Source organism: Phyllosticta citribraziliensis (genome assembly GCF_038025025.1).
Source record: "Phyllosticta citribraziliensis strain CPC 17464 chromosome Unknown J3D65scaffold_13, whole genome shotgun sequence".
Lineage (NCBI taxonomy): Eukaryota > Fungi > Ascomycota > Dothideomycetes > Botryosphaeriales > Phyllostictaceae > Phyllosticta > Phyllosticta citribraziliensis.
This window is the reverse complement of record NW_027117350.1, coordinates 537,410-557,111: the sequence shown is the minus strand read 5'-3', so window position 1 is coordinate 557,111 and position 19,702 is coordinate 537,410. Positions and strand designations below refer to the sequence as shown.

The 19,702-nt window shown below is 55.2% G+C and overlaps 8 protein-coding genes across 8 annotated transcripts; 5 read left to right on the top strand and 3 right to left on the bottom strand.

Moving 5' to 3' along the window:
- Window positions 1-1,180: 1,180 nt before the first annotated feature.
- J3D65DRAFT_560433 (putative carboxypeptidase S1) lies at window positions 1,181-2,951 on the top strand (the record flags this gene model as incomplete). Its single annotated transcript, XM_066797467.1, has 6 exons — window positions 1,181-1,482; window positions 1,531-1,655; window positions 1,706-2,377; window positions 2,430-2,500; window positions 2,588-2,783; window positions 2,845-2,951. The coding sequence occupies 6 exons, from the start codon at window positions 1,181-1,183 to the stop codon at window positions 2,949-2,951; spliced, it is 1,473 nt and encodes a 490-aa protein (XP_066650815.1).
- Window positions 2,952-3,672: 721 nt separating this feature from the next.
- Window positions 3,673-5,207, bottom strand: J3D65DRAFT_639406 (putative extracellular polygalacturonase). The gene is made up of 3 exons (XM_066801708.1): window positions 4,812-5,207; window positions 4,291-4,753; window positions 3,673-4,237 (listed from the first exon to the last, which is right to left on the bottom strand). The coding sequence occupies exons 1-3, from the start codon at window positions 5,079-5,081 to the stop codon at window positions 3,801-3,803; spliced, it is 1,170 nt and encodes a 389-aa protein (XP_066650814.1). The 5' UTR covers window positions 5,082-5,207; the 3' UTR covers window positions 3,673-3,800.
- Window positions 5,208-8,869: 3,662 nt separating this feature from the next.
- J3D65DRAFT_639400 (uncharacterized protein) lies at window positions 8,870-11,617 on the top strand. Its single transcript, XM_066801707.1, has 7 exons — window positions 8,870-9,164; window positions 9,244-9,337; window positions 9,384-9,878; window positions 9,927-10,357; window positions 10,517-10,728; window positions 10,782-11,050; window positions 11,104-11,617. The coding sequence occupies exons 2-7, from the start codon at window positions 9,248-9,250 to the stop codon at window positions 11,143-11,145; spliced, it is 1,539 nt and encodes a 512-aa protein (XP_066650813.1). The 5' UTR covers window positions 8,870-9,164; window positions 9,244-9,247; the 3' UTR covers window positions 11,146-11,617.
- A 562-nt stretch (window positions 11,618-12,179) lies between these two features.
- J3D65DRAFT_639395 (uncharacterized protein) lies at window positions 12,180-14,397 on the top strand. The gene has a single exon (XM_066801706.1). The coding sequence runs from the start codon at window positions 12,451-12,453 to the stop codon at window positions 13,897-13,899; it is 1,449 nt and encodes a 482-aa protein (XP_066650812.1). The 5' UTR covers window positions 12,180-12,450; the 3' UTR covers window positions 13,900-14,397.
- J3D65DRAFT_639388 (40S ribosomal protein uS14) lies at window positions 14,375-15,370 on the bottom strand. Its single transcript, XM_066801705.1, has 4 exons — window positions 15,332-15,370; window positions 15,120-15,215; window positions 14,882-14,981; window positions 14,375-14,769 (listed from the first exon to the last, which is right to left on the bottom strand). Exons 2-4 carry the CDS (start codon window positions 15,179-15,181, stop codon window positions 14,761-14,763), a joined length of 171 nt encoding a protein of 56 aa, XP_066650811.1. The 5' UTR covers window positions 15,182-15,215; window positions 15,332-15,370; the 3' UTR covers window positions 14,375-14,760.
- Window positions 15,295-16,246, top strand: J3D65DRAFT_134834 (uncharacterized protein). Its single transcript, XM_066793930.1, has one exon. It carries the CDS (start codon window positions 15,528-15,530, stop codon window positions 16,101-16,103), a length of 576 nt encoding a protein of 191 aa, XP_066650810.1. The 5' UTR covers window positions 15,295-15,527; the 3' UTR covers window positions 16,104-16,246.
- J3D65DRAFT_135053 (Apc13p protein-domain-containing protein) lies at window positions 16,212-17,000 on the top strand. The gene is made up of 2 exons (XM_066793933.1): window positions 16,212-16,393; window positions 16,465-17,000. Exons 1-2 carry the CDS (start codon window positions 16,391-16,393, stop codon window positions 16,861-16,863), a joined length of 402 nt encoding a protein of 133 aa, XP_066650809.1. The 5' UTR covers window positions 16,212-16,390; the 3' UTR covers window positions 16,864-17,000.
- A 212-nt stretch (window positions 17,001-17,212) lies between these two features.
- J3D65DRAFT_135252 (uncharacterized protein) lies at window positions 17,213-19,325 on the bottom strand. Its single transcript, XM_066793934.1, has 2 exons — window positions 17,387-19,325; window positions 17,213-17,333 (listed from the first exon to the last, which is right to left on the bottom strand). Exons 1-2 carry the CDS (start codon window positions 19,034-19,036, stop codon window positions 17,304-17,306), a joined length of 1,680 nt encoding a protein of 559 aa, XP_066650808.1. The 5' UTR covers window positions 19,037-19,325; the 3' UTR covers window positions 17,213-17,303.
- Between the last annotated feature and the right edge of the window lie 377 nt (window positions 19,326-19,702).

Here is a 19,702-nt window from a genome sequence, read left to right as displayed (position 1 = left end):
ATTTGAAAGGTGGCCAGTGAAAGTTTGGACTCAGCAAAGGCGTTTGCTGTTTGCATTCCAATACTCTGGGATGTGTTCAGCAGCTGCAGCCGAAATGTATCGAGGTACCGGAAGGCCGGATTCAGGGGAGGAAACGCAAGCGAGCCACCTATTTTCAGGAGTCGACTGATGAGTATGGGAGGTAGGCTTGCCGTGTACACGACGCACGCTTGGCTTGGATTCGCAGTCCCTTCAACGTGTTGCAAACGCAACTTCAAACCAAGCCCTCCATAGCGCGTGCCCACGACCGAAACGACTGGAACGATGCGGACGTTTTCTTGAGCCAGTCCAGCGGCCAGGCCTTAGTTCAAACTGAGAGCACTGCATTTGGCGCGAACGGAAATGTCGCAAAAAACGACCAGACTTGGAAGATGAAAACAAATCTTGCAAAGCAGTCTAGCAAGCAGTCCTTTTGTTTCTCTGCCTATGGTGGATGCACCTTGAGCGCAAGAAAAGTCATCCCGTTGCCAGACGGCACCCACGGCGGGCATCACCCGTCGCGTCCGCGCTTGCTTCTCTGCTAAATCACGTTTGATTTCGCGACATTTGCGTGCCTTTTCTGCAGGTGCTCATGGACGATGGGTTTAGGATCGGTCCGCACGTGGACGGCGTGTCGTCCGGAGGCCAAGGCGGATGAGGCAGGTCGCCTGTCAACGAAGCTAGCCTAACGGCTGCCACCTGCCACCTCTTATCGCATCGCGCTCCACAAGTCGACGGCGTTGGATCACCTTGCGCCCCTGAATCTAGGCCTCCATCTGCCATTCGCTCATCATAGCTGCCAACGTCTGATCAGCTCCGCATGATTGGACTTGGTGCCGCCCAGGATCGCGGCCCACAGTCCGCTACAGTCCTCCAAATGGACCGTTCATTCGTTGCTTGGCCGCTAAGGCCGTTGAAACCCCCACAACATGTCCTCTCGTGCTGTCGGGGCAAAGATGGGCCTTCCCGTTACATGCGTTCTCCTTGCTTTCATTTATCCTCACCTGCTTCTCATGGCATAGCACATCCGTCCTGCAGATCATACGCCTGACGGGCCCAGCGTTCAAAAAGACCTAACGTCGTCCTATTTAATCGTGTGCTTTGACGTCTCTCGTTGTCCCAGTGCAACCACTCAAGTTCGACATCTCTGGAGCAAGCCACCATGAGGTTCAACGTTGCTGCTTCGGCCTTGTTCCTCGTCCCTTGCGCACTGGCTTTGGTCGCGCCCTCCCCTCACCTTCAAAACAAGCGCTCCACAGTGCTTAAAGAGGGCGTCGAATACAATGTCTTTGAGCACGCTGCAACTGGCGCTAAGCTGGAATATGTCAACAACTCGGGCATTTGCGAAACGACTCCGGGCGTCAACCAGTACTCTGGTTACCTCAGCGTCGGCGAAAATATGAACATGTGGTTCTGGTTCTTTGAAGCACGGCAAAATGCTTCCACTGCGCCACTTGCAGCATGGTATTACGATCCAAAATCGTCCCCGGTGATTGACTCACAATTTTCCAGGTTCAACGGAGGTCCTGGTTGTAGCAGCATGATTGGGCTGTTCCAAGAAAATGGCCCTTGTCACTTTGTGAATGGCAGCACCGAGCCCTCTCTAAATGAGTACAGCTTTAACGAGTATGCCAACGGTATGTTCGTCGCGGCAAAAAGCAGACGAAAATTCACTAAATTTATGAAGTCATCTACATTGACCAGCCCATCGGCGTCGGCTTTTCGTATGGTGATGACCAGGTGACTTCTACGTATACGGCTGCTCCGTACGTATGGAAGCTGCTCCAGGCCTTCTTCGACCAGTTCCCGCAATACGAGAGCAGAGATTTTGCCATTTTCACCGAATCCTACGGCGGTCATTACGGTCCCGAATTTGCGTCCTACATTTTGGACCAGAACAAGGGCGTTGCCAACGGATCCGTCACGGGAGACGCAATCAACCTTGTTGCCCTTGGAATCAACAACGGCTGGATCGACGCCGGCATCCAAGAAAAGGCGTACATTGACTTTGCCGTCAACAACACTTACAAGCAGATCCTCAGCTCCAGTGATGCACAGTCGTACTACAGTGCCTACAACGACGAGTGCTTGCCCGCCGTCAAGCAGTGCGAAAGCTCCGGCACCAACAACGCATGCATAAACGCCGACAATGTGTGCTACGACTCCATCGAGGGCCCAATCAGCGGAGCTGCCGACTTCAATGTCTACGACGTCCGTCTATCTGCCAATGCCGTTGATCCTCCCGAGACCTACGTGGATTACTTGGCTCGCTCTGACGTCAAGAAGGCGATTGGCGCCAAGTCGAATTACTCCGAATGCCCTGATGCTGCGTACTATAAGTTCTCTAGCACAGGAGATAGTGCGTTCCCGCTTCCCCTTGTATTGGGGGAGAATTTCACTGACTGCGCTAGACCCTCGTTCCTTTGTTTCGGAGCTGGAAGCTGTTATTCAAGCTGGAATCAGCACGATTGTCTGGGCAGGTGTAAGTCAAATTTTCAATCGTGGCCCTCATCTCACGGGGCATCAGTAAAGCGAGCATAGAATACATGATTGACATATCGGACAACAGGACGCCGACTGGATTTGCAACTGGGTGGGCAACTACGACGTCGCGCAAACACTCGACTTTTCCGGCGCGAGCACCTACCGCAACGCTTCGCTCGAACCCTACACGGTCGACGGCGTGGAAAAGGGCACTTTCAAGACCGTCGACAACTTCTCGTTTCTGCGCGTCTATGAGGCAGGCCACGAAGTGCCTTACTACCGTAAGTCCTTCCCGCAGCAAAGGTATCTCGCGAACAAATGTGCTGATTTTGCTTTCCGCAGAGCCCGAGGCCGCCCTACAGGTCTTCAAGCAACTCATCAGCCAGGGCAAGATTTCTTCGACGTCAGCGGTCAGCGGCGCTTCTGTGGTTCGTTCGGTCTTGGGGTGAGCGAGAAGCCAAAAAGGGCATGTGTGTAAATTAGGCTGCGGCATCCAAGAGTCAGGCCAGCCAAGACGCCCCGCGCTGCGCTGAGCACGCAATGATTGCTACGACAAAATAATCCGATTCGATAAACATGAGGACCGGGCTTTTTGTCTTGCTTCCTTGTCTCTTGCGACGGCGCGTTAGAGCTTGATCTTAAGCTTAAATTTAAGCTTCGGAAGCTATTTCCACTGGCACCATCCCCGCTCTGTCTACCACGCCATGATACGTCAACGTCCCGCAACCCATTCTCTCCGTCCCTCTACGACATGCTTCCACCGTCTCTGTTGATAACATATCATCGTCCATACTCCTGTCGCTAAAGGCTTTGCATCGCCAGCAAGAACGTCACTGTCCCGTACCATCTCGTCCTGGTGCGATAGGACCAACCCGCCATCTACAATGACAGGAAAAATTACGCTCTCAATTTTTTGACGCGCGTACACAAGAACTGGACATTCCGAATCATTCCCGACGCTTTCACCAGATCAAGGCGAGCGGAATTGAGGGAGTGCGCTCCGAGATCGGCGGCCGACGAGCGGAGATGAGGTTTGGGATGGGTTGCAAGAGGAACCAATGCGGTGAGAGACCGATCAGGCTTTTCCAAGAGCTGACGAAGGTTTGGATCAATGTGGTCGATTTGACATGAGCAGCTTTCACAACTTCAAGCGCATGAAGAGAAGCGCATTTCCACCAAAGATTGCATTCATCGGACAGGCTGTCAGAATATATCTACAAAGAAGGTCAAAGTCGTGAACCACAACATCGTCGCGTCCACCTCGTCCAAAGCACCATCACCCCAAGGCATGAGCGCACTTAGCAAGAAGCGCCGTCGGGGATGCCAGAGCACTCATCGCTGGCTTCACCACCGGTGATGGAAACGCCGCTCCAGGTCCAGTCGGAGCAAGAGCCGTCGCCGCAGAGGATGTAGACCTGGGTAGCATCGTCGGAGACGGAGCCGGTGACGTCGGAGACGCTCAGGCCGGTGATGGGGACGCCGGTGGTGGGGTCGCCGGTGGGCGAGCCGTTCTCGTAGTCCTGCTCGATGACGATGCCGTACTTGGTGATTCCGGAGAGCGTGATGCCCGAGTAGGTGATGTCGCTGACCTCGCCCGTGGCGTCGTAGACGGTCTTGATGCGGACGCCGTTCTGCGAGTCCTTGACGGTCGTGTCGGAGATGGTCACGTTGGAAACCGTGTTGTCGTCACGGCCACCGACGGAGCCGATGGAGAGACCGTGGCCACCGCTGCAAGCTGCGAATTTGTTAATTATTTGCAACAGGAAGCGGACTTTCTGGAGAACTTACTGCCGCCAGTGAAGATGATGTTTTCACCAGAGTTGACAGCCAGGCAGTCATCCTGGTTGTAGACGGTAGCACCCTTGATGGTAACTCCGGTAGAGGAACCGACATCGAAAGCGTCGGTGTTGTGGCCGAGAGCATCGCCGTCAGAGTTGGTCTCGTCACCGTCGGTGTTGTCAATGGTGACGTTCTCAATGACCAAGTTCTCGGCGCCGTTGACCGAGAAGCACTGGACAGGGGTATTCTTGATGTTGAGACCGGAGATGGTCGAGTCGGTCAAGTCGTGGGCGTAGAAGAACTTGGGCTTGGTGACGCCACCGTTGGAGCCCTCGCCGTCCCACCACTTGGCACCATTGCCGTCGAGCGAGTGGCCGTCAGCACCGGTGATGGTAAGACCGCTACCAGAGAAGCGGACAAGGGGACCCTTCCACTCATCGTACTCGAAAGTGGTAGTACCCTGGAACTCGACCTGCTTTGTGTTAGCAATCTTCCATCCGGCATTTGAAATTCGACGAGTGAAAACATACGTAGGTGTTGTCATTGAGGTCAGACAGGTCAAGGGTCTCGCCAGCGGGAACAGTGATGTCGCTCAGGATGATGGTAGCGCAGCTGGCCTTGGACTCGGAGGCAGCACTGGCGTCGCTGAAGGTGCAAGAGTCGCCACGCTTGTTGATCTGGGCGTCCTTGAGGGAAGGAGCAGCAGTGACGGCCGGGGCAGCAGGAGCAGCGGCAGCCATGTGGGCGCCAGCGCCCAGGAGAAGACCAGCGATGGCCTTCTTGTTGCTGAGGTAAACCATTTTGGCAGGTAGAGGATGTGGTGTTTGGATTCAAAGAATGTAGAGTAACGCTAATGCCAGATTAGGGAATGAATGATGGTGGAGTTTGTTGGTGAGGAGTGCCTGCCGTCGAAAAGTGTCTTCCTTGGCCAAGGCCACCGATATATATACAAGGCTTCAATAACAGAGCCGACTACTCGGTCCCACACCTGTTGCCGGGCAAGGGCAGACGGATGTGGGACCGTGACCAGGTTGTCTGGATGGCGGGACTGGCGCGATCGGTGTTGGACTGGAATAGCAAAGTGATGAAAGGAGGTAAAGATGTGTTTCGGGGCGTCAATCCACATTGAGCGGGAGGCGGACCGAGTTGGCAGCGATTTAGGATTCACAAAGTGGTGTTGATGGAGCAAAAGAGCAGTGGTTGGTGGGAATTCGGCCACAGGCCTGGGAAGATCCGCTCTCGGCCCACCTCCGAAATGCTCAGGTCGGTTTCAACCGCGCAGCCGAAAGCGCAGAAAGGACGGCAGCCCCTGTTTGAGCACATGGAATATCTCTCCGCCTTCTCTTTGGGCAGCTGACGCGTACATCGCACACTCTTACGCCGGTACAGCTGCTTCATTACTTTGCATGCTATACACGACCAAAGTCGCCCTGACTTCTTTCAATCGACCGAGTCTGCGTGGGACAGCTGAGTGGTCGACCTGCGCCGATGTTAGAGAGGAAATTGCCTTTATGAAAAAATCCTTCGTCAGACTTGTCGGAGTTGACGCAACGTCTAGAATCTGGATTTTGCAACAGGGACAGGGTAGGCACCGGTATCGTCCGTGGTTGTGGTGCCGCTTCTTTGCCGTCCGTGTCTTTTGGGGGGTCGACACGGGACAATCCTCCGCGGCTAGACTCCACATCACTTTCGCCAACGCGATTCCCTGTCCGCCATGTTCTGCCACCTGCTGCATGAATCAAACAGCCCCTGGATACCAATCCTTGTCAGCCAGCCTTGTCAAACATTGATGCGTTGGCTTCGAGCGTCGTTCGCGAGTGGTTGTTGACAGCTGCAGTTGATGTTTTCCAGATTGCGGACTGTAGAGGATGGCATTGTCTTTTCGCGAAAATGCCACTGTCCGACCAGGAATGGAAAAAAGGAGTTTTGCGCAACTCGAGCTTACTGGATACCCAGCGTCAAATCTGGTCAAGGAGGCTCTTGTCACGATGGCGCTACACCAATGCCCATCATTACCTGTTTCATGGAACCCCCGGTCTGGAATTATCCGCAAAGTCAACGGCACTTCGATCCGCCGCAAGAGATGCTCGCAGAACAAACAGCATTGCCTGGACATTACAGGCGGTTCGGTCCGTACTGCCTCATCCCTTGTTGTGGTTTGAATGATTCAGGGAGACTTGGCCAAAGTACCGACTGCCTCGCAAGCTTCCATGGGTCGTCGCTGCGGTGAACCCGCATCACCGGTCGCCTTTTCTTTTGTTGGCAGGCGCCAGTTGGTGGCTTCTTTTGACAAGGCCGGTTCATGCTCTCCTGATCGGATTTGCCAGCTCAAAGCTCGATAAAAGTCCTTCGACCCGAATATGGTCCGATATCTAAGCCGAGGCTTCGCCTATAGTGGCAAGGTAAGTAGGTGGGAGAATAGTCCTACAGACGCTCACCATGGTCTCGTCTTCTCTCCCATTGTAAAACAGAAGGCTCTCGGATAGAACGGGAGACTCCAAAATCTTTCGCGGTGCAACGAGGAAACTGATAGCGGGACGTCGTCAGCCCAGCGCACACACGGTCCAGTTTGCCATATAGCTGTAACATGCCAAGATCCATCAAGCATTCTGGCCAAGCCATCGCTCCGCCCGTCCACGCAAGCAAGAAGCTTGGTTTTATGCCAAGAAGTACCAAGAGAGCTTGTCACTGAGGTTATGGAGACTCCTTGTCTCCCACGTCGGTGTCAGTTGTCCAGCCAAAAGACGCGTGCAATATCAAGGAGACTGTTTCCGCGCATGCGCTGACGACTCCTACACGCCCTGAATTTCCGCATGTCTTTGATGCGAGACTTTCGCATTGCTGACCGCACCTGCTCGTCTCGTCAAGTCCCGCAAAGTCTCGGAGGCGATCCTCGATTTCAACCGCACAAAAGTTGTGTATTTTCAGGGACCATCGCAGTGAGCGCTTGTAATCGAAGTCTTTCTGGCCAATCACTCTCGATTGTGATTCACGGAAGACCAGAGTGCCGGCGACAGCAAGAAAGTTGGCAATCGGCCCGCGAATCCGTCTCAAATCCGATGTCAAGATCCGTGCAGGGAATCTCCGACCAGGACTTTTGAGCTGCCATTCTGGGCTTAGCAGCTTACCTGAATGGGCGATCCACTTACACGTGGGGGAGAAGTCCAAGCTATCGACCATGACTCTTTGCGTCCTCTTCCCCCATTTTCGAGTCGCCGCAAGACAAAACGGGTTGATCAACGACTTGAACCACTCATGTAGTCAACCTTGATCAGGATAGATGCCTCAAAGGAGGGATCTTGGATCGGCAGGCAAAGCAGCTGCGATGTTGGGAAGAGATCATCTTCAATATGCTGTGTGCCAACAGCTCGAACGTCTGGGAATGGTGCTACCTTCCTTCTGAGAATAGAAGGTCACTCTCACAAGTCTCGAAGATCCGGAGTGACTGGAACCAGCATAGGATTGATGTAGCTTTTGGCGAACGAGATTCGTCGCCGTCGTCAAGACGAGCACCTGCCCGTCTTGTCTCCGAGATCTCCTCTTCGTCTTTTCCGGGCCCTTCCTCGACCTCGCTTTCGTAAAGGCCCAAACTCACTTGTCAAAAGGCTGCTTTGTCATCTAATCAATAGCGGTGTGCCGACAAGAAAGACTTCCAAGTGCTGCGGGTGTCCAACTGATTCGAGTATTGTGAGCGTAAGCGAGCATCTGCGGGTGTGGCCGCTGTCCGTGGCCGGCTGCAAATCCGCCTGCGGACATTGCGATCGACCAACGTGCAAGAGGCGGGGCGACATCGATTTGGATTTCGTACTCTCGAACAACGTGGCTCTGCGATTCATTTGAGGGCGTCGTTTCAGGTCTGACCGCGTGGTGCAACTTGAGATGGCTGGAGCTTCCTGCCTGCGGTGGATTCGTGATAAACACCACTGCGTCTCGTTCGAATGCGGCCGTCGGTCCAATTCTACCAGCCTCCGGACCTGGGTCAAGAGTCCTCCGAGCATAGTCTGATCTTGCAGAGATGTTGAGAGATGTCAACGATGTCAGCAGGACTGACTCCTGCCTGCTCAAACAACGCCATCGCAGGCCAAGCATCTGGAGACTTTGGCGACAAGAACTTAAGTGGAAGAGCCGCATGGTTGCGCAAGGTGAGTAGAGGGGCTACCAGCACAGAACATTCAAAGCAGCAGATGCGAGCGCTGGAGCGAGAACCTCTTCGAAAGCAAAAGAGACGGACCAGAGAGCCCTTTCGTTCTGTTCAACTCGTCGTAGCCGCCTTCAAAGTCTCAAGACGAATATTGAGGGCCAAATCGCGAGAGGGTTGATTAACAGGGCGTCGGACGTGGGCGTTGGCAGCAAACACCAAAGGTCTTTCTCGGCTCGAGGATTGGAGGGTTGAGAGACACTTTCCGTGGACAAGTCTTGAACGCAGGCACAGCAGGACGTCTTGCTGTTGATGATTTGCAGTGGAACGGACGAAGAAGCTGCCGACGCAAGGCCAACGCAAACGACTAGCCTCCTTTTGGACAGAGCGCCGCCTGGGGTTCGCGGGGAATTGGTTGCCGCTCGGGTCACCGACCACAAGCAGCCACAACTCCACCTCACGACTCGCCACACAAAAAGATCGCGTTCGAGCCTCGAGCCTTCGAAGCTTCTGCCAGGCCCCCGGTGATGCGAGGATAGGCCGAGTGCGATCAAAGAAGATGGTGTCTTCGGTGAAAAGGCAGTCTTTGACGACGACTCGAACTCCTCAACCCAGCGCGTGATGAGCTTTCATTCAACAGTCCAGTCCCACTCAAAGAGGAACCCTCCAGACAGCTTTGTCGCCAAGAGAATGGGGCCAAAAGCCCAGGTACGGTGAAGATGTTCAAGTACGACTTCTGAACAAGGTACTTAAAGGATGGCCCCCAAGTACCCCAGGCATGGGAGACTTTCTTTCTCGCTCTGAAATTTGTTTTTTCTTGTCAGAAATATGAAACCAGGCACACTACTGGCTCAAGCTGCATTGAGCGCATTTGCTGCGCAAGGAGCACGAGCGGCGGAGACTGAACCGTCCTTCTGCGTAAGTGGATCGGGGTGCACAATCAACAAGACTGACACGCGCCAAGTGCGATGCTCTTGAGAGCGCCGGATTTGGAGAAATAATCCACTACCCAGGTGGAGATGCGTACGAGGCAAGACAACAAGCCTACTGGAGTCCACTGGCCCGACTACAACCAGGATGCATCATCCAGCCAGGACGTGCCGAAGAAGTCTCCACGATTGTGAAAACGCTGGTCCTGGCAAACAAGACCCAGCCTTGCCAGTTTGCCGTGCGTAGCGGAGGACACACGACGTATGGAGGCGCCGCGAATATCGACGGCGGAGTGACGCTAGATCTGGGATTCATGAACTCGACGACGTACTTTGCCAACAATCAGACTGCAGCTATCCAACCCGGAGCGAGGTGGGGCTCAGTTTTCAGAACCCTCGACAACGCAGGTGTCGCATCCGCCGGAGGACGTGCAGCTTCAGTCGGTGTAGCTGGTCTCGTCCTCGGCGGCGGCAATTCGTTCTACTCGGCACGCAAAGGTCTTGTATGCGACAATGTCGCCAACTTTGAGGTAAACAAAAAGTCTTTCCTAGGATACCAATCGCTCAACAGGTTCTAGGTCGTCCTCGCAAATGGCGAAGTTGTCTTTGCAAACAGGGAGACAAACGCCGATCTCTTCCAAGTATTGAAAGGCGGCTCGAACAACTTTGGCATCGTTACCCGAATCGACTTGCAGACCTTCGACCGCGAAAACGTCTGGGGAGGAATCGTGGGCTACCCAATCAGCACCGCCGGCTTGCATTCGAAGGCCCTCGTGAACTTTGGCGAAAAGCTTGCAGATGACCCTTACGCGTCTACCATCATGATTCTTCTGTATCATTCTGCCCGAGGGTTTCCTTTCATTGCAAACGCCTACGAGTACACGAAGCCAGTGGAACGACCTCCAATCTTCGACGAGTTTATGGCAATCCCAGGGAACTTTTCGAGCACGATGAGAATCACCAACATGACCGATATTACTGAAGAGCTGGAGCAGCCAGTGGGGTTCAGGTAAGAGTTTTGAAATTGTCATATCACAGCTTTCAAAAGAAATGGCCGCTTCCCGGGCTCACCGGCAGTCTGACTACGTCTAAATTTGGCGCCAGGACTTGCCATTTTCCCTGCCACAGACTGTTATCCTTGTCTGTGTTTGGATGCTGACACGTCCAGGTGGAAATTCATGGCGCTCACGTTCCAAAACGATGAACGTATTATCAAGAAAGCGACCGAACTCTTCCACAAGATGATTGAAAGCATCGGCGATGCCGACGAGTGGTACTTTTCGCCCATGTTCCAACCAATGCCAGCAAGCTTTGCGAAGCATTCCGCAGCCAACGGAGGCAACATCTTGGGCCTCGATCGATTCACCGAGAACAACATCTGTAAGCTCCCAAAAACCAAGATAAGAATCTCCTTATCTAAAACTTTGGTGTAGTGTTTCTTTACGACGTTGGATGGATGAGCGAGGAAAATGATGAGCTGTTCCACAAGCTCTCTGAACAGTACGTCGAGGACCTCGACTCATACGCCAAGAGCATTGGAAAGAGCAACCTGTTTGTCTACTTGGACTACGCGGATCCCACACAAGATCCCCTCTCAACATACGGCCATGCCAACATTCAGAAGATGCGGGCGGCTGCGGCAAAGTATGATCCCGACAGAGTCTTCCAGACCATGGTGCCCGGTGGATTCAAGCTGTCAAAGGTAGCGCATCATTTTCGTCACGAGCATGTAAGATATCCGCTGACTTGGCTTAGGTTCGGGTTCCGGAAGATGAGGAGCAGCACGACGAATTATAAACTCGAGAGAGCCACGGATTCCAGCTTGCGGCGCAGTCGGATTATATATGCTCTAGTATGCTCTACTATGGTCCATTTTGTATCTTGCTAGTTGATCTGTCCGTTGGGTTCTTTCCTGTCACAGTGAGTGTCAAGAGAAATGACCACTACCACACCAGTATGAGTGCAGCTTAGGGGCTGCCTTTTCTCTTGACATACGTTTTCTTGTCAAAGCTCCCAAGTCTTTCTTCCCCTCGAGATGATACGGTCGCTTGTACTCACATATAAGCAGCAGCAGTCTACCCACACACCCTGGCGTCATGAGTGACAAAAAGTTTTGAAATACAACAATGCCGACTTTTTCCAAACATAGAACGCGGCGCCGCGAGCGCAATCCCAGCACAATGCTTGTTCCCCTGACCACGCTAACCTGATTGGAGAATGCAGTCTCTTGCGCCCGCCGACTACTTTCGCTAGCTCACGTCGAGGGAACAGCACCAAGCTCAATTAGTACAAGCAAGGGGAAAAAGACGACAACGTCAGGGTCTAGCAACACGAGCTCCACCATTCGCAAACGTTCCCGCCACCATGCCCCTCGACTTCGCAGCAGAGAACGAAGAATCTCAATGGCGATGATACAAGCTTCAGGACCAACGGCAGCGAGCAAAGTATATTCTGGCAGAGAACGACCGACGTGACCAGTGACGGCAACGCGAGCCGTTTGTTTCCTGCAGTCCCTGGAATGCAGCGAGCGGCGGCACGGCGGGGCTCGCCGTTCAAAACGCCATCCGCGCGTCCGATAAACTTCGTTCCCCAAACGTTGATCGCAACAATGGAAGAGGGCGCTCTTGACACGTCATTGACCCGCTGGACGGGCGACGTATTCGTCACATCTCCCTTCGCCGCTACATCTCACTACTGCCGTTGGAATTGCAGATCGACAAGTGACTGCGGCCAAAAGCGCGAACTTCGTCCGCCGCCCGCGAACACACATTGTTTCAGCCAGGTTGGGTCCGTTGAGCGGCCGCTGGATCCTCGCCGTCTAATCCTCCTCCGCAGTCGTCAGCCGGGCGGGCGCCCCCGGGAGCGCCGCTGCTGGACTGCCTCGCACGCGTCGAGGGAAGACGCCGTTCGCTGGCCTACATGGTGTAGTGCGCTGCCAGTCAGCCAGAGCTACGCCGCCAACTCACTCCCGCTCGAGGCTATGTTTGGCCCGCTTGTTTCTTCTAGATCCATCAATTTCTTGTATTGACGTCTTCTTGTCGTGCTGGTTCCTTTCTTCCCAAGTTGTCCACTGTTGTTCAGTGCGTCGTCCCCGTGGTCAACATGCTTATGCAGCGACAACAGCGGGGCGCGACGGTTCTCGTGTGCCTTTCTCTTGTGTCGTTTGTCTACATTCTCTACAATTTGGCGTTTCCGCATCTCGTCGGCCGCTATGGCGTCCAGCGCGAATCACTGTTTCTCGAATCGACGGACCGCGACGTTGAATGCCACTCCGGAACGGCCGCGCGCGGCGCAGGCAAAGACGTGCTCGTCATCATGAAGACGGGGGCGACGGAAGCGCGAAAAAAGGTGCCCGTCCACTTCGACACGACGTTCCGGTGCATCCCCAACTACGTCATCTACTCGGACCTGGAGGAGAGCATCAACAACGTGGCGATCCACGACGCGCTGGCCAACTTCTCGGAGCCCATCAAGGCGACGAACCAGGACTTCCACTTCTACTACAAGCAGCGCAAGTACCGCGCCGAGGGCCAGAACGTGTCGGACCTGGTGGCGACGACGGCTGGCCGCGACCGCGCGTGGAATCTGGACAAGTGGAAGTTTTTGCCGCTGCTGGAGAAGGCGCTGGCGCACAGCCCGCAGGCGAAGTGGTTCGTCTTCATCGAGGCTGACACGTACCTCGTCTGGTCCAACCTGTTGCGCTGGCTCGAGCAATTCGACCCGGAAAAGCCGCTGTACATCGGCGGCCAGAATTGGATGGGCGACACCAAGTTTGCGCATGGCGGCACTGGGTATATTGTCTCGCGCAAGGCCCTGCGCATGGCGGTCGACGAGTACACCAAGTCGCGCGAGCGGTGGGATGAGCAGACGGCGTCGGAGGCGGCTGGGGACTGCCTCCTCGCGAAGCTGTTCAACAGCGTTGGCATCGGCCTCACGGAGACGTGGCCGATCACGCAGGGGGAGACGCCCTTTTCGCTCGACTACACCTCGCGCCATCTATGCTACCCCGTCGTCACATATCACCACATGCCGCCCGACTGGGTGCGGGCCATGTGGAAGTTTGAGCAGATTTGGTTTTCTCAGGCGGTAAGTACACGCTGCCAACAATCAGCGCAAACGAAGCGAATGCTCACCACGCGTGTTGCGAGCAGGGCAAATCGGCCATCCTGCGCCACCGCGACGTCTTCAATCACGTCGTGGCGCCGCAGCTTGTGCAAGCCAAGTCGGACTGGGACAACCTCTCGGGCGACAACGAGGAGGTGGTCGTGTACCAGGGCGGGCCGGACAGCTGTCGGCAGGCGTGCCAGTCGCGCGCCGACTGCGTGCAGTGGCACTACAACCCAGCCAGCTGCAAGACTGGAAATGTCATCAAGCTTGGTGCGAATGAGTCGTCGGCGGCGCCTGTCGAAAACGTGTCCGGGTGGATGTTGGATCGTGTTGCCAAGTACGTCAGGCAGGTCGAACCTTGCACGCAAGGTTGGATCACGGCATAACGCAAGCCCAAGTCCCGCGCGAGTGACAAGGACTATCGACACCGCAGCTGTCTTGTGAGCTCATGGATCAGCCATACGGTTAGGCTCGTTTTGTTTGCAAGGCTTACTGGGGAAGGGATGCAAAAAGTGTGCCTTGGAGCTGTAGTCCCAAGGGTGTAAATAAGAGCCGTCTGCGGGCAGTGCTTGTACATACGTCTGCCACGATATGAGCACGAATATGGATCTCGAATGTATCCACACAGCATTCAAGAAGATGAGCCGCATACTAGGGAAGGTTTGTAAGAGAGTTGGTCGCGCCCTTGGGTTAGTGTCTACGTCAATGTTAGATTAGTGTTTCGAGGAGCGCGTTCTTGAGGCAGATGATCTACAGGGCTCATGGGATGGCGAGTTGTGTAGATACTGCCTGCCAGCAGGTGGAAGACGCGAGGTTCACATCAATAGAGGCATGCCGGGGCAGAGATGCAAGGTGTCGGCTATATCGGATTTCTGGTTTCTTTCGCTTGATTTTCGACCATTGATTTGGTTGCAAAGCTTCCCAGATTGAGACAGGCCGGTGGATGGTCGAGAAAAGCGCTCGTGGCATGTTATTGCGGCAATCGAATTGTGGAAGCTTGGTGGATGAAGACTTGAGCTCTTCAATTGGGCGCATTGAATGCTTCACCCCCAGAATACTTGGACACGAAGACAGCCAATATCCTTCATGCTTGTCTGGCAAGCGAGATTCGAGGTTCCGATTCAGCTTTTGGTTCATCTACCTCACTCGGGCACGGCGTCACCTCGTAGGTCGTCAAGCAAGCTCCATTGTGAAGAGATGCACTCGGCATAGCATTTGGCGTATGTCTCAAAGTCCTCGACCGCTCATGACCGGCCCAAAAAGAAACCCTCGGTTGAAGAACTCCCCTCCTTTTCGACGACGAATTTACCGGTGCTGTGACAGACGTCAGCGTTGTCCATTCATAGCTTCCTCTCCATGATTCGTATGCGCAGATGCTCGGCTCTCGCGTGTTTGGCAGGTCCAACGTGGAAGGGGTGATTCGTACCTTGACGAAGCCAATGTCGGTGGACTTCTCACGGAAGCACTGACGGCAGATGTTGAGGCCGTACTTGCGGATGAGACCGGCCTTGTGGGTGCAGACGCGGCTGGAGAAACCCCGTTAGCAAATGTTCGAGACGCCTCTTGAAATCCAGCTCTCCATCTCGCGCCCCATGTGTCGTGTTTCCCATCTACGCCGTTTCCTTGTCCTCCCCTCGCTTCCTTGATGAGACGGTCAAACGTACCAGCCGCGGGAGCCCTTGCCGTAGGTACGGGGGCGGGAGAAGTAGAGGTTCTCGTGGGCCATGATTGCGGTTGAGGGTGTCGTAGGACGGCGGAGTCTGCAGCGACGGGGGGAAAACAGTCAGCCTGGGCGTCGCAAGAAGAGCAGGACTGCAAAAACACAGAGGGCGCGCCTCACAGTCTGCAAGAAGCTCGTCCGGGGGGGTGGCTGTACCGTCGTTGGGTCGTCTCGGTTGTCGTAGTCGCGGTCAGTCGCTCTCAGGCCTTGGGAAATCGCCCGCGCTATCCACAGTGCGAAAATCTAAGCGAGGTCGGCCCGCGGCTTGGCGCGCCCGCTCTCCGCGGCGGTACGGCAGGCGCGGCAGACCGAACGCGCAGCCTCCGCCTCGCCTCCGCCTCCGACGCACCCGATGGATCCGAGTAGGGCCGTCGGGGCTGCCACAAGCGCAGGTGAGTCCAGTGGCTGGCCTCATTTGCTTGTCGCCCAAACGACGACAGCCACCCTGCGCCGAGTCATAATAGCGTCGGCTCGGCCTCGTCGTCGTCGCCATCAACTGCCTGCCCCTCAGGGAGGACTCGCAATTGCTGCCTGCCTGCCTGCCTGCCTGCCCTGCCGTCTAGCCGTCGGATCAGGTCCGCCTCTGCCAGTTCGTGCCTGCTCGCCGTGGGTATCCCAGCCGCGTAAGTACATGTACAAGACAAGAGTCTTCGTCACGAGGCTGCGCCTCGGAAACAGGTCTTCTTCGCGCTATCGCTCCTGTGCTTCGACCGGCCGCTCAGTGGCTGTGACCAGTATTACGTATCTCGCGCAGCATCCACAGCACACAGCCAGCACAAGACTAGCTCAATTGCTGCCTGTACATATAATACAAGAACCCACCTACCCAGCAGCTCAGCTCAGCTCAGCTCATCTCACAAGCCCAACTCCGCTTTGTTTTTCTTTTGTCGTTGTTGGTCCGCCGCCGCCGCCGCCGCCATGGGCTTGAGCATCCGAAACGGCCTCATTGGCGCCTACATCTGGATCGTCATGCTCATTCAATTGCAGCCGCCGTGGGCCATCAAGCTGCGCCTGCGCGCATACCTCGACAACCGCAAGAAGCGGAAGGACGACATTGCTAAGCGCAGTTGCTTCGGCCGTCGCCAGCACGCCCATTGATCTATCATCCACTCCGTCGACCGCGTCCACCACTAGCGAGAACAAACACCATCCATCTTCATTAAACCAAACACCAACCCAACAACACCAACAACATCAACAAAACATACCTCCACAATGGTACGCCGCCCCTCCCCACACACACACCCCACCCACCAACCAACCCCACTAACACACCCACCCACGCGCAGTCCCGCGACTCCTCCCGCACCTACATCCACCTCGCCGCGCCGCGCTACGCCGACCTCTTCGAAGACTTCACCCGCACGCCACTCCTCCCCGAAGACATCTACGTGCAGCCGCAGCACCAGCCCGTCAACCCGGAAGACGAGGACGACGTCGTCCCCGACCAGCACGCCGCCTTCGGCATCCAGCGCGCCACCCAGAAGCAGCGCCACCCCGCCTGGCGAGATTTGGGCCTCGAGGACCTGCTCGCGAGGGGCCCCGCTGAGCCGGCGGCTGTGGGACCGAGTTTGAGGGGCGGCGAGGCGAGGAAGAGGGCTGCTGTTGCTGGTGGTGGTGGTGCGGCTGCTGCTGGAGGGGGAGCAGCCGTGGCGAGTGCTGGGGCGGGCAGCGGGCTGCCGAGGTGAATGAGCGGGGACATGTTCACGATGAAGGAAGACCGGGAATCTCGGGAACGGCGCACATTTTTTCGACAAAATGTCAGTCGGTGAAGAAAGGCTTTGAACCAGGACTGCAAGAAGAAAGGCAACAGGCGCAAGTTAGGACCATGTCCTTTTCACGGTCCCCATTCATCGCAAAAAGACTGGAGATAGCCCGACTATCTAAAAATTCTTCGAGCAAGCTCGTAAATCTCGCAGTCTCGTCAGCTTCATAAGAGCTGGCCATTCACTCAAAGGCAGATTAACCCATTCTCCCAGGTCCATCAGCTTGATGCTGGACTGGGAGATTCCATAGACCCAGCGGATCGTCATCGAAAAGAGAGGCTTTCCAAGCATAGAAGAATAGAATCCAAACGACCCCAACACCATCCCCGCTGACCCTTCGTCGTGAAATCATGACCGCAAGCTCAGCGATTGTACCTGCCCCATCCAGCTTGCTGCGCACAGTATTAGCACGACGATCAAACGCCTCAAACACGCAGACACTAACCTTGGCATTCCTCGCGCTGTCAATCTCGAGCCGGAAGTGATGGTAGAGAAGCTTGATTTCGCCCCTTTCAGCCATGTCGTCGACCACGTCGTTGGCGTAGCGCCTCCGCTGCTTTGTCGACATGTTGTCGCGCTCGACAATCTTCTCGGCCGTGACGTGGCCTTCGACCTTGAGCCAGTCGACGACCCACTCGTTCAGGTGGTAGCGCCAATGCGCGAGAGCGTGGGCTGTCTGGGCATTGGTCTTGCAGTGGACGCCCGTGTGGAAAACGTGATCGGCCGAGGGAATCGTGTGGCCCTGGCTGTTGTATGATTTGTCGTCGTCGTCCTCCTCATCCTCTTCGTCGTCATCGTCGTCAATCTCCTCGAGAGTCTCTCGATGATACGGTTTGCCCGTGAAACGAATGTCCCAGGTGGCAGGGTGATTGGTCCTGTTGCACGCGCCGCAATGGGCGGAAAGGAGGCTCCTGTTGATGCCCGTGATTTCCGTCACCTCGATGAAAGGCCGAGCGTGGAGCGCGTGGTGGAAATCCCTGGTCCACGCAGATGACGTGAACTTTGAGCCGGACAAGGCGCGGACTTCATCATCGAGCTTGTGGAAAGTCAGAGTGTAGATCTCGTCTTGCATTGAGAAAGCCGGATTGAGCTTCTTTTGCACCATCCACTCGACGGCATATTTGAATAGGTCCTTGGCCTTCATGCGGCTGGTGCTGCTGAATTGCAAAGGAAGACTAACTTCCTCGTCCGGGACTCCGAGGGGTTCGTCTTCGTCTTCGACGAGAAAGTCCTGGTCATCATCGTCCTCCTGGAACATTGCCATGGACGATGCCTGGTAGATGGCAGGGCGGGTTTCGTTTTGATCAATGTCCTCTCCGTCATCTTCTTCTTCCTCGTCGTCCAACTCTTGAACCGTTTCTGATTCCGACTCTGATTCCGTGTCATACAACGCCCGTCTTCTGCTCAGCTGCGGCTGTTCCTCTTGAACAGGATCAACATTCTGGCCAGCGCGACTGCGCTTGAGCCTCTCCAGGGCCAGCTCGCGTGCAGTCTTTTCCCGGGGAGGGCTTCTCCGGGAGCGCGCCTTTTTCGTTGGTGTTCCAAGGAACTCGAGATCTTCTTCAAGATCCTCCTGTTCTTGCTGGTTCCGTCGGTGCCTGTTCGACTCGTCTTCCTCTTCGCTGTCAGAAGCAGCGTGCTTTCTCTTGCTCAGCCGCCTTCGGCTAGCTGGCGGGTCATCCTCGTCCGTTTCTGAAGACGAAGCTTCCTGGGGTTCTCGACGCAGCCGCCTCCTGTGCGCCTGTTGGCTTTCTTCGCTTTCTTCCTCTTCGCTGTAGACCTCGACTGCCATTCTTCCTTTGCCTTTCCTTGTACGAATACCAGGTGAGCTCTCCATAACCTCGTCACCACTGGACTCAGCTTCACCAAGATCATAATCTACGGCCTCGGCACGAGGTGAAGCGTCACTTTGGTCCTCGTCATCTGATATGACCATTGGTTTGCTTTTGGAGCCTCTTGATAGCCGTGAAAGTCTCGGTTGATGGCGTTGCGACCGCGGTGAGCCATTCGAATTTCCCTGGGCCCTTGCTCGTGCCATCCTCGTGCCTTGCTTTTGTGCAGGAGTTTGGCGCCGTCGAGCCGCTGATGTCGGCATCTCATCTTCTGAAGAGCTCTCATCTGCAGCTTGCGAGGGAGAAGCTTTATTCTGAGGTCCTGCCCGGTTCAATCTGCTTTGTGTCTTTTGAGCGCTACTGTTGAAGAAGGTCTTGCTTCGCCGCTGGCTCGTAGGCAGAGGCTCGTCTTCGCTGCTATCTGAGGTATCGATGACTTCGCCCTGATCTGAGTGGATCGGGAGACCTGAGTTGGCTTTCGTGGTGGACCCGAAGACTAAATCACGTTAGCACACATGACGATTGCGGGGAAGACGGTCTAGTCAGACCAACCTTTTGGAAGCGAGGACCTGGGCGTGAGCGGGCCAAAATTATCTATTTCCATAAATCAGCAATGCGCCGCTAATGAAAGCGATTTGTAGAGGGCAGGAGCATGGTGTTGGCACGGTAGTCGAAAAGGCTCGAAGCATTCCAAGACTGCAAAGCCTCGTCTCTTGGAACTTGAGCGTTGTGGAGACTGTAGACCCACAGCCACGTGCAACTTGCGTTTGCCCAAAGCCATGTGGCCATCCGGTCATTCGAAGCGCGAGTGATGTGGAAACATACTTATTCCAGCCAGGTCTTGGCCTTGCCTCGTCCTTTGCTTTTTGCGTGGCGATTCGTCAAAGTCCACCAAAGCAGCTCGGTGGCGGGCGTCGGGAGACAGCTGT

Excerpts from the sequence above, each read along its gene's own strand:
- J3D65DRAFT_639406 (XM_066801708.1), bottom strand. The coding sequence starts at position 5,081 with ATGGTTTACCTCAGCAACAAGAAGGCCATCGCTGGTCTTCTCCTGGGC. Across the intron at positions 4,754-4,811 it reads ACCTCAATGACAACACCTAC|GTCGAGTTCCAGGGTACTAC; the intron begins GTATGTTTTCAC and ends AACACAAAGCAG. Across the intron at positions 4,238-4,290 it reads CATCATCTTCACTGGCGGCA|CTTGCAGCGGTGGCCACGGT; the intron begins GTAAGTTCTCCA and ends ACAAATTCGCAG.
- J3D65DRAFT_134834 (XM_066793930.1), top strand. The coding sequence starts at position 15,528 with ATGGATCCGAGTAGGGCCGTCGGGGCTGCCACAAGCGCAGGTGAGTCC.
- J3D65DRAFT_135252 (XM_066793934.1), bottom strand. The coding sequence starts at position 19,036 with ATGCCGACATCAGCGGCTCGACGGCGCCAAACTCCTGCACAAAAGCAA. Across the intron at positions 17,334-17,386 it reads ACAGCGCGAGGAATGCCAAG|CAAGCTGGATGGGGCAGGTA; the intron begins GTTAGTGTCTGC and ends TACTGTGCGCAG.
- J3D65DRAFT_639400 (XM_066801707.1), top strand. The coding sequence starts at position 9,248 with ATGAAACCAGGCACACTACTGGCTCAAGCTGCATTGAGCGCATTTGCT. Across the intron at positions 9,338-9,383 it reads AGACTGAACCGTCCTTCTGC|TGCGATGCTCTTGAGAGCGC; the intron begins GTAAGTGGATCG and ends ACACGCGCCAAG. Across the intron at positions 9,879-9,926 it reads ACAATGTCGCCAACTTTGAG|GTCGTCCTCGCAAATGGCGA; the intron begins GTAAACAAAAAG and ends AACAGGTTCTAG.
- J3D65DRAFT_639395 (XM_066801706.1), top strand. The coding sequence starts at position 12,451 with ATGCTTATGCAGCGACAACAGCGGGGCGCGACGGTTCTCGTGTGCCTT.
- J3D65DRAFT_639388 (XM_066801705.1), bottom strand. The coding sequence starts at position 15,181 with ATGGCCCACGAGAACCTCTACTTCTCCCGCCCCCGTACCTACGGCAAG. Across the intron at positions 14,982-15,119 it reads GGCAAGGGCTCCCGCGGCTG|CCGCGTCTGCACCCACAAGG; the intron begins GTACGTTTGACC and ends GGGTTTCTCCAG.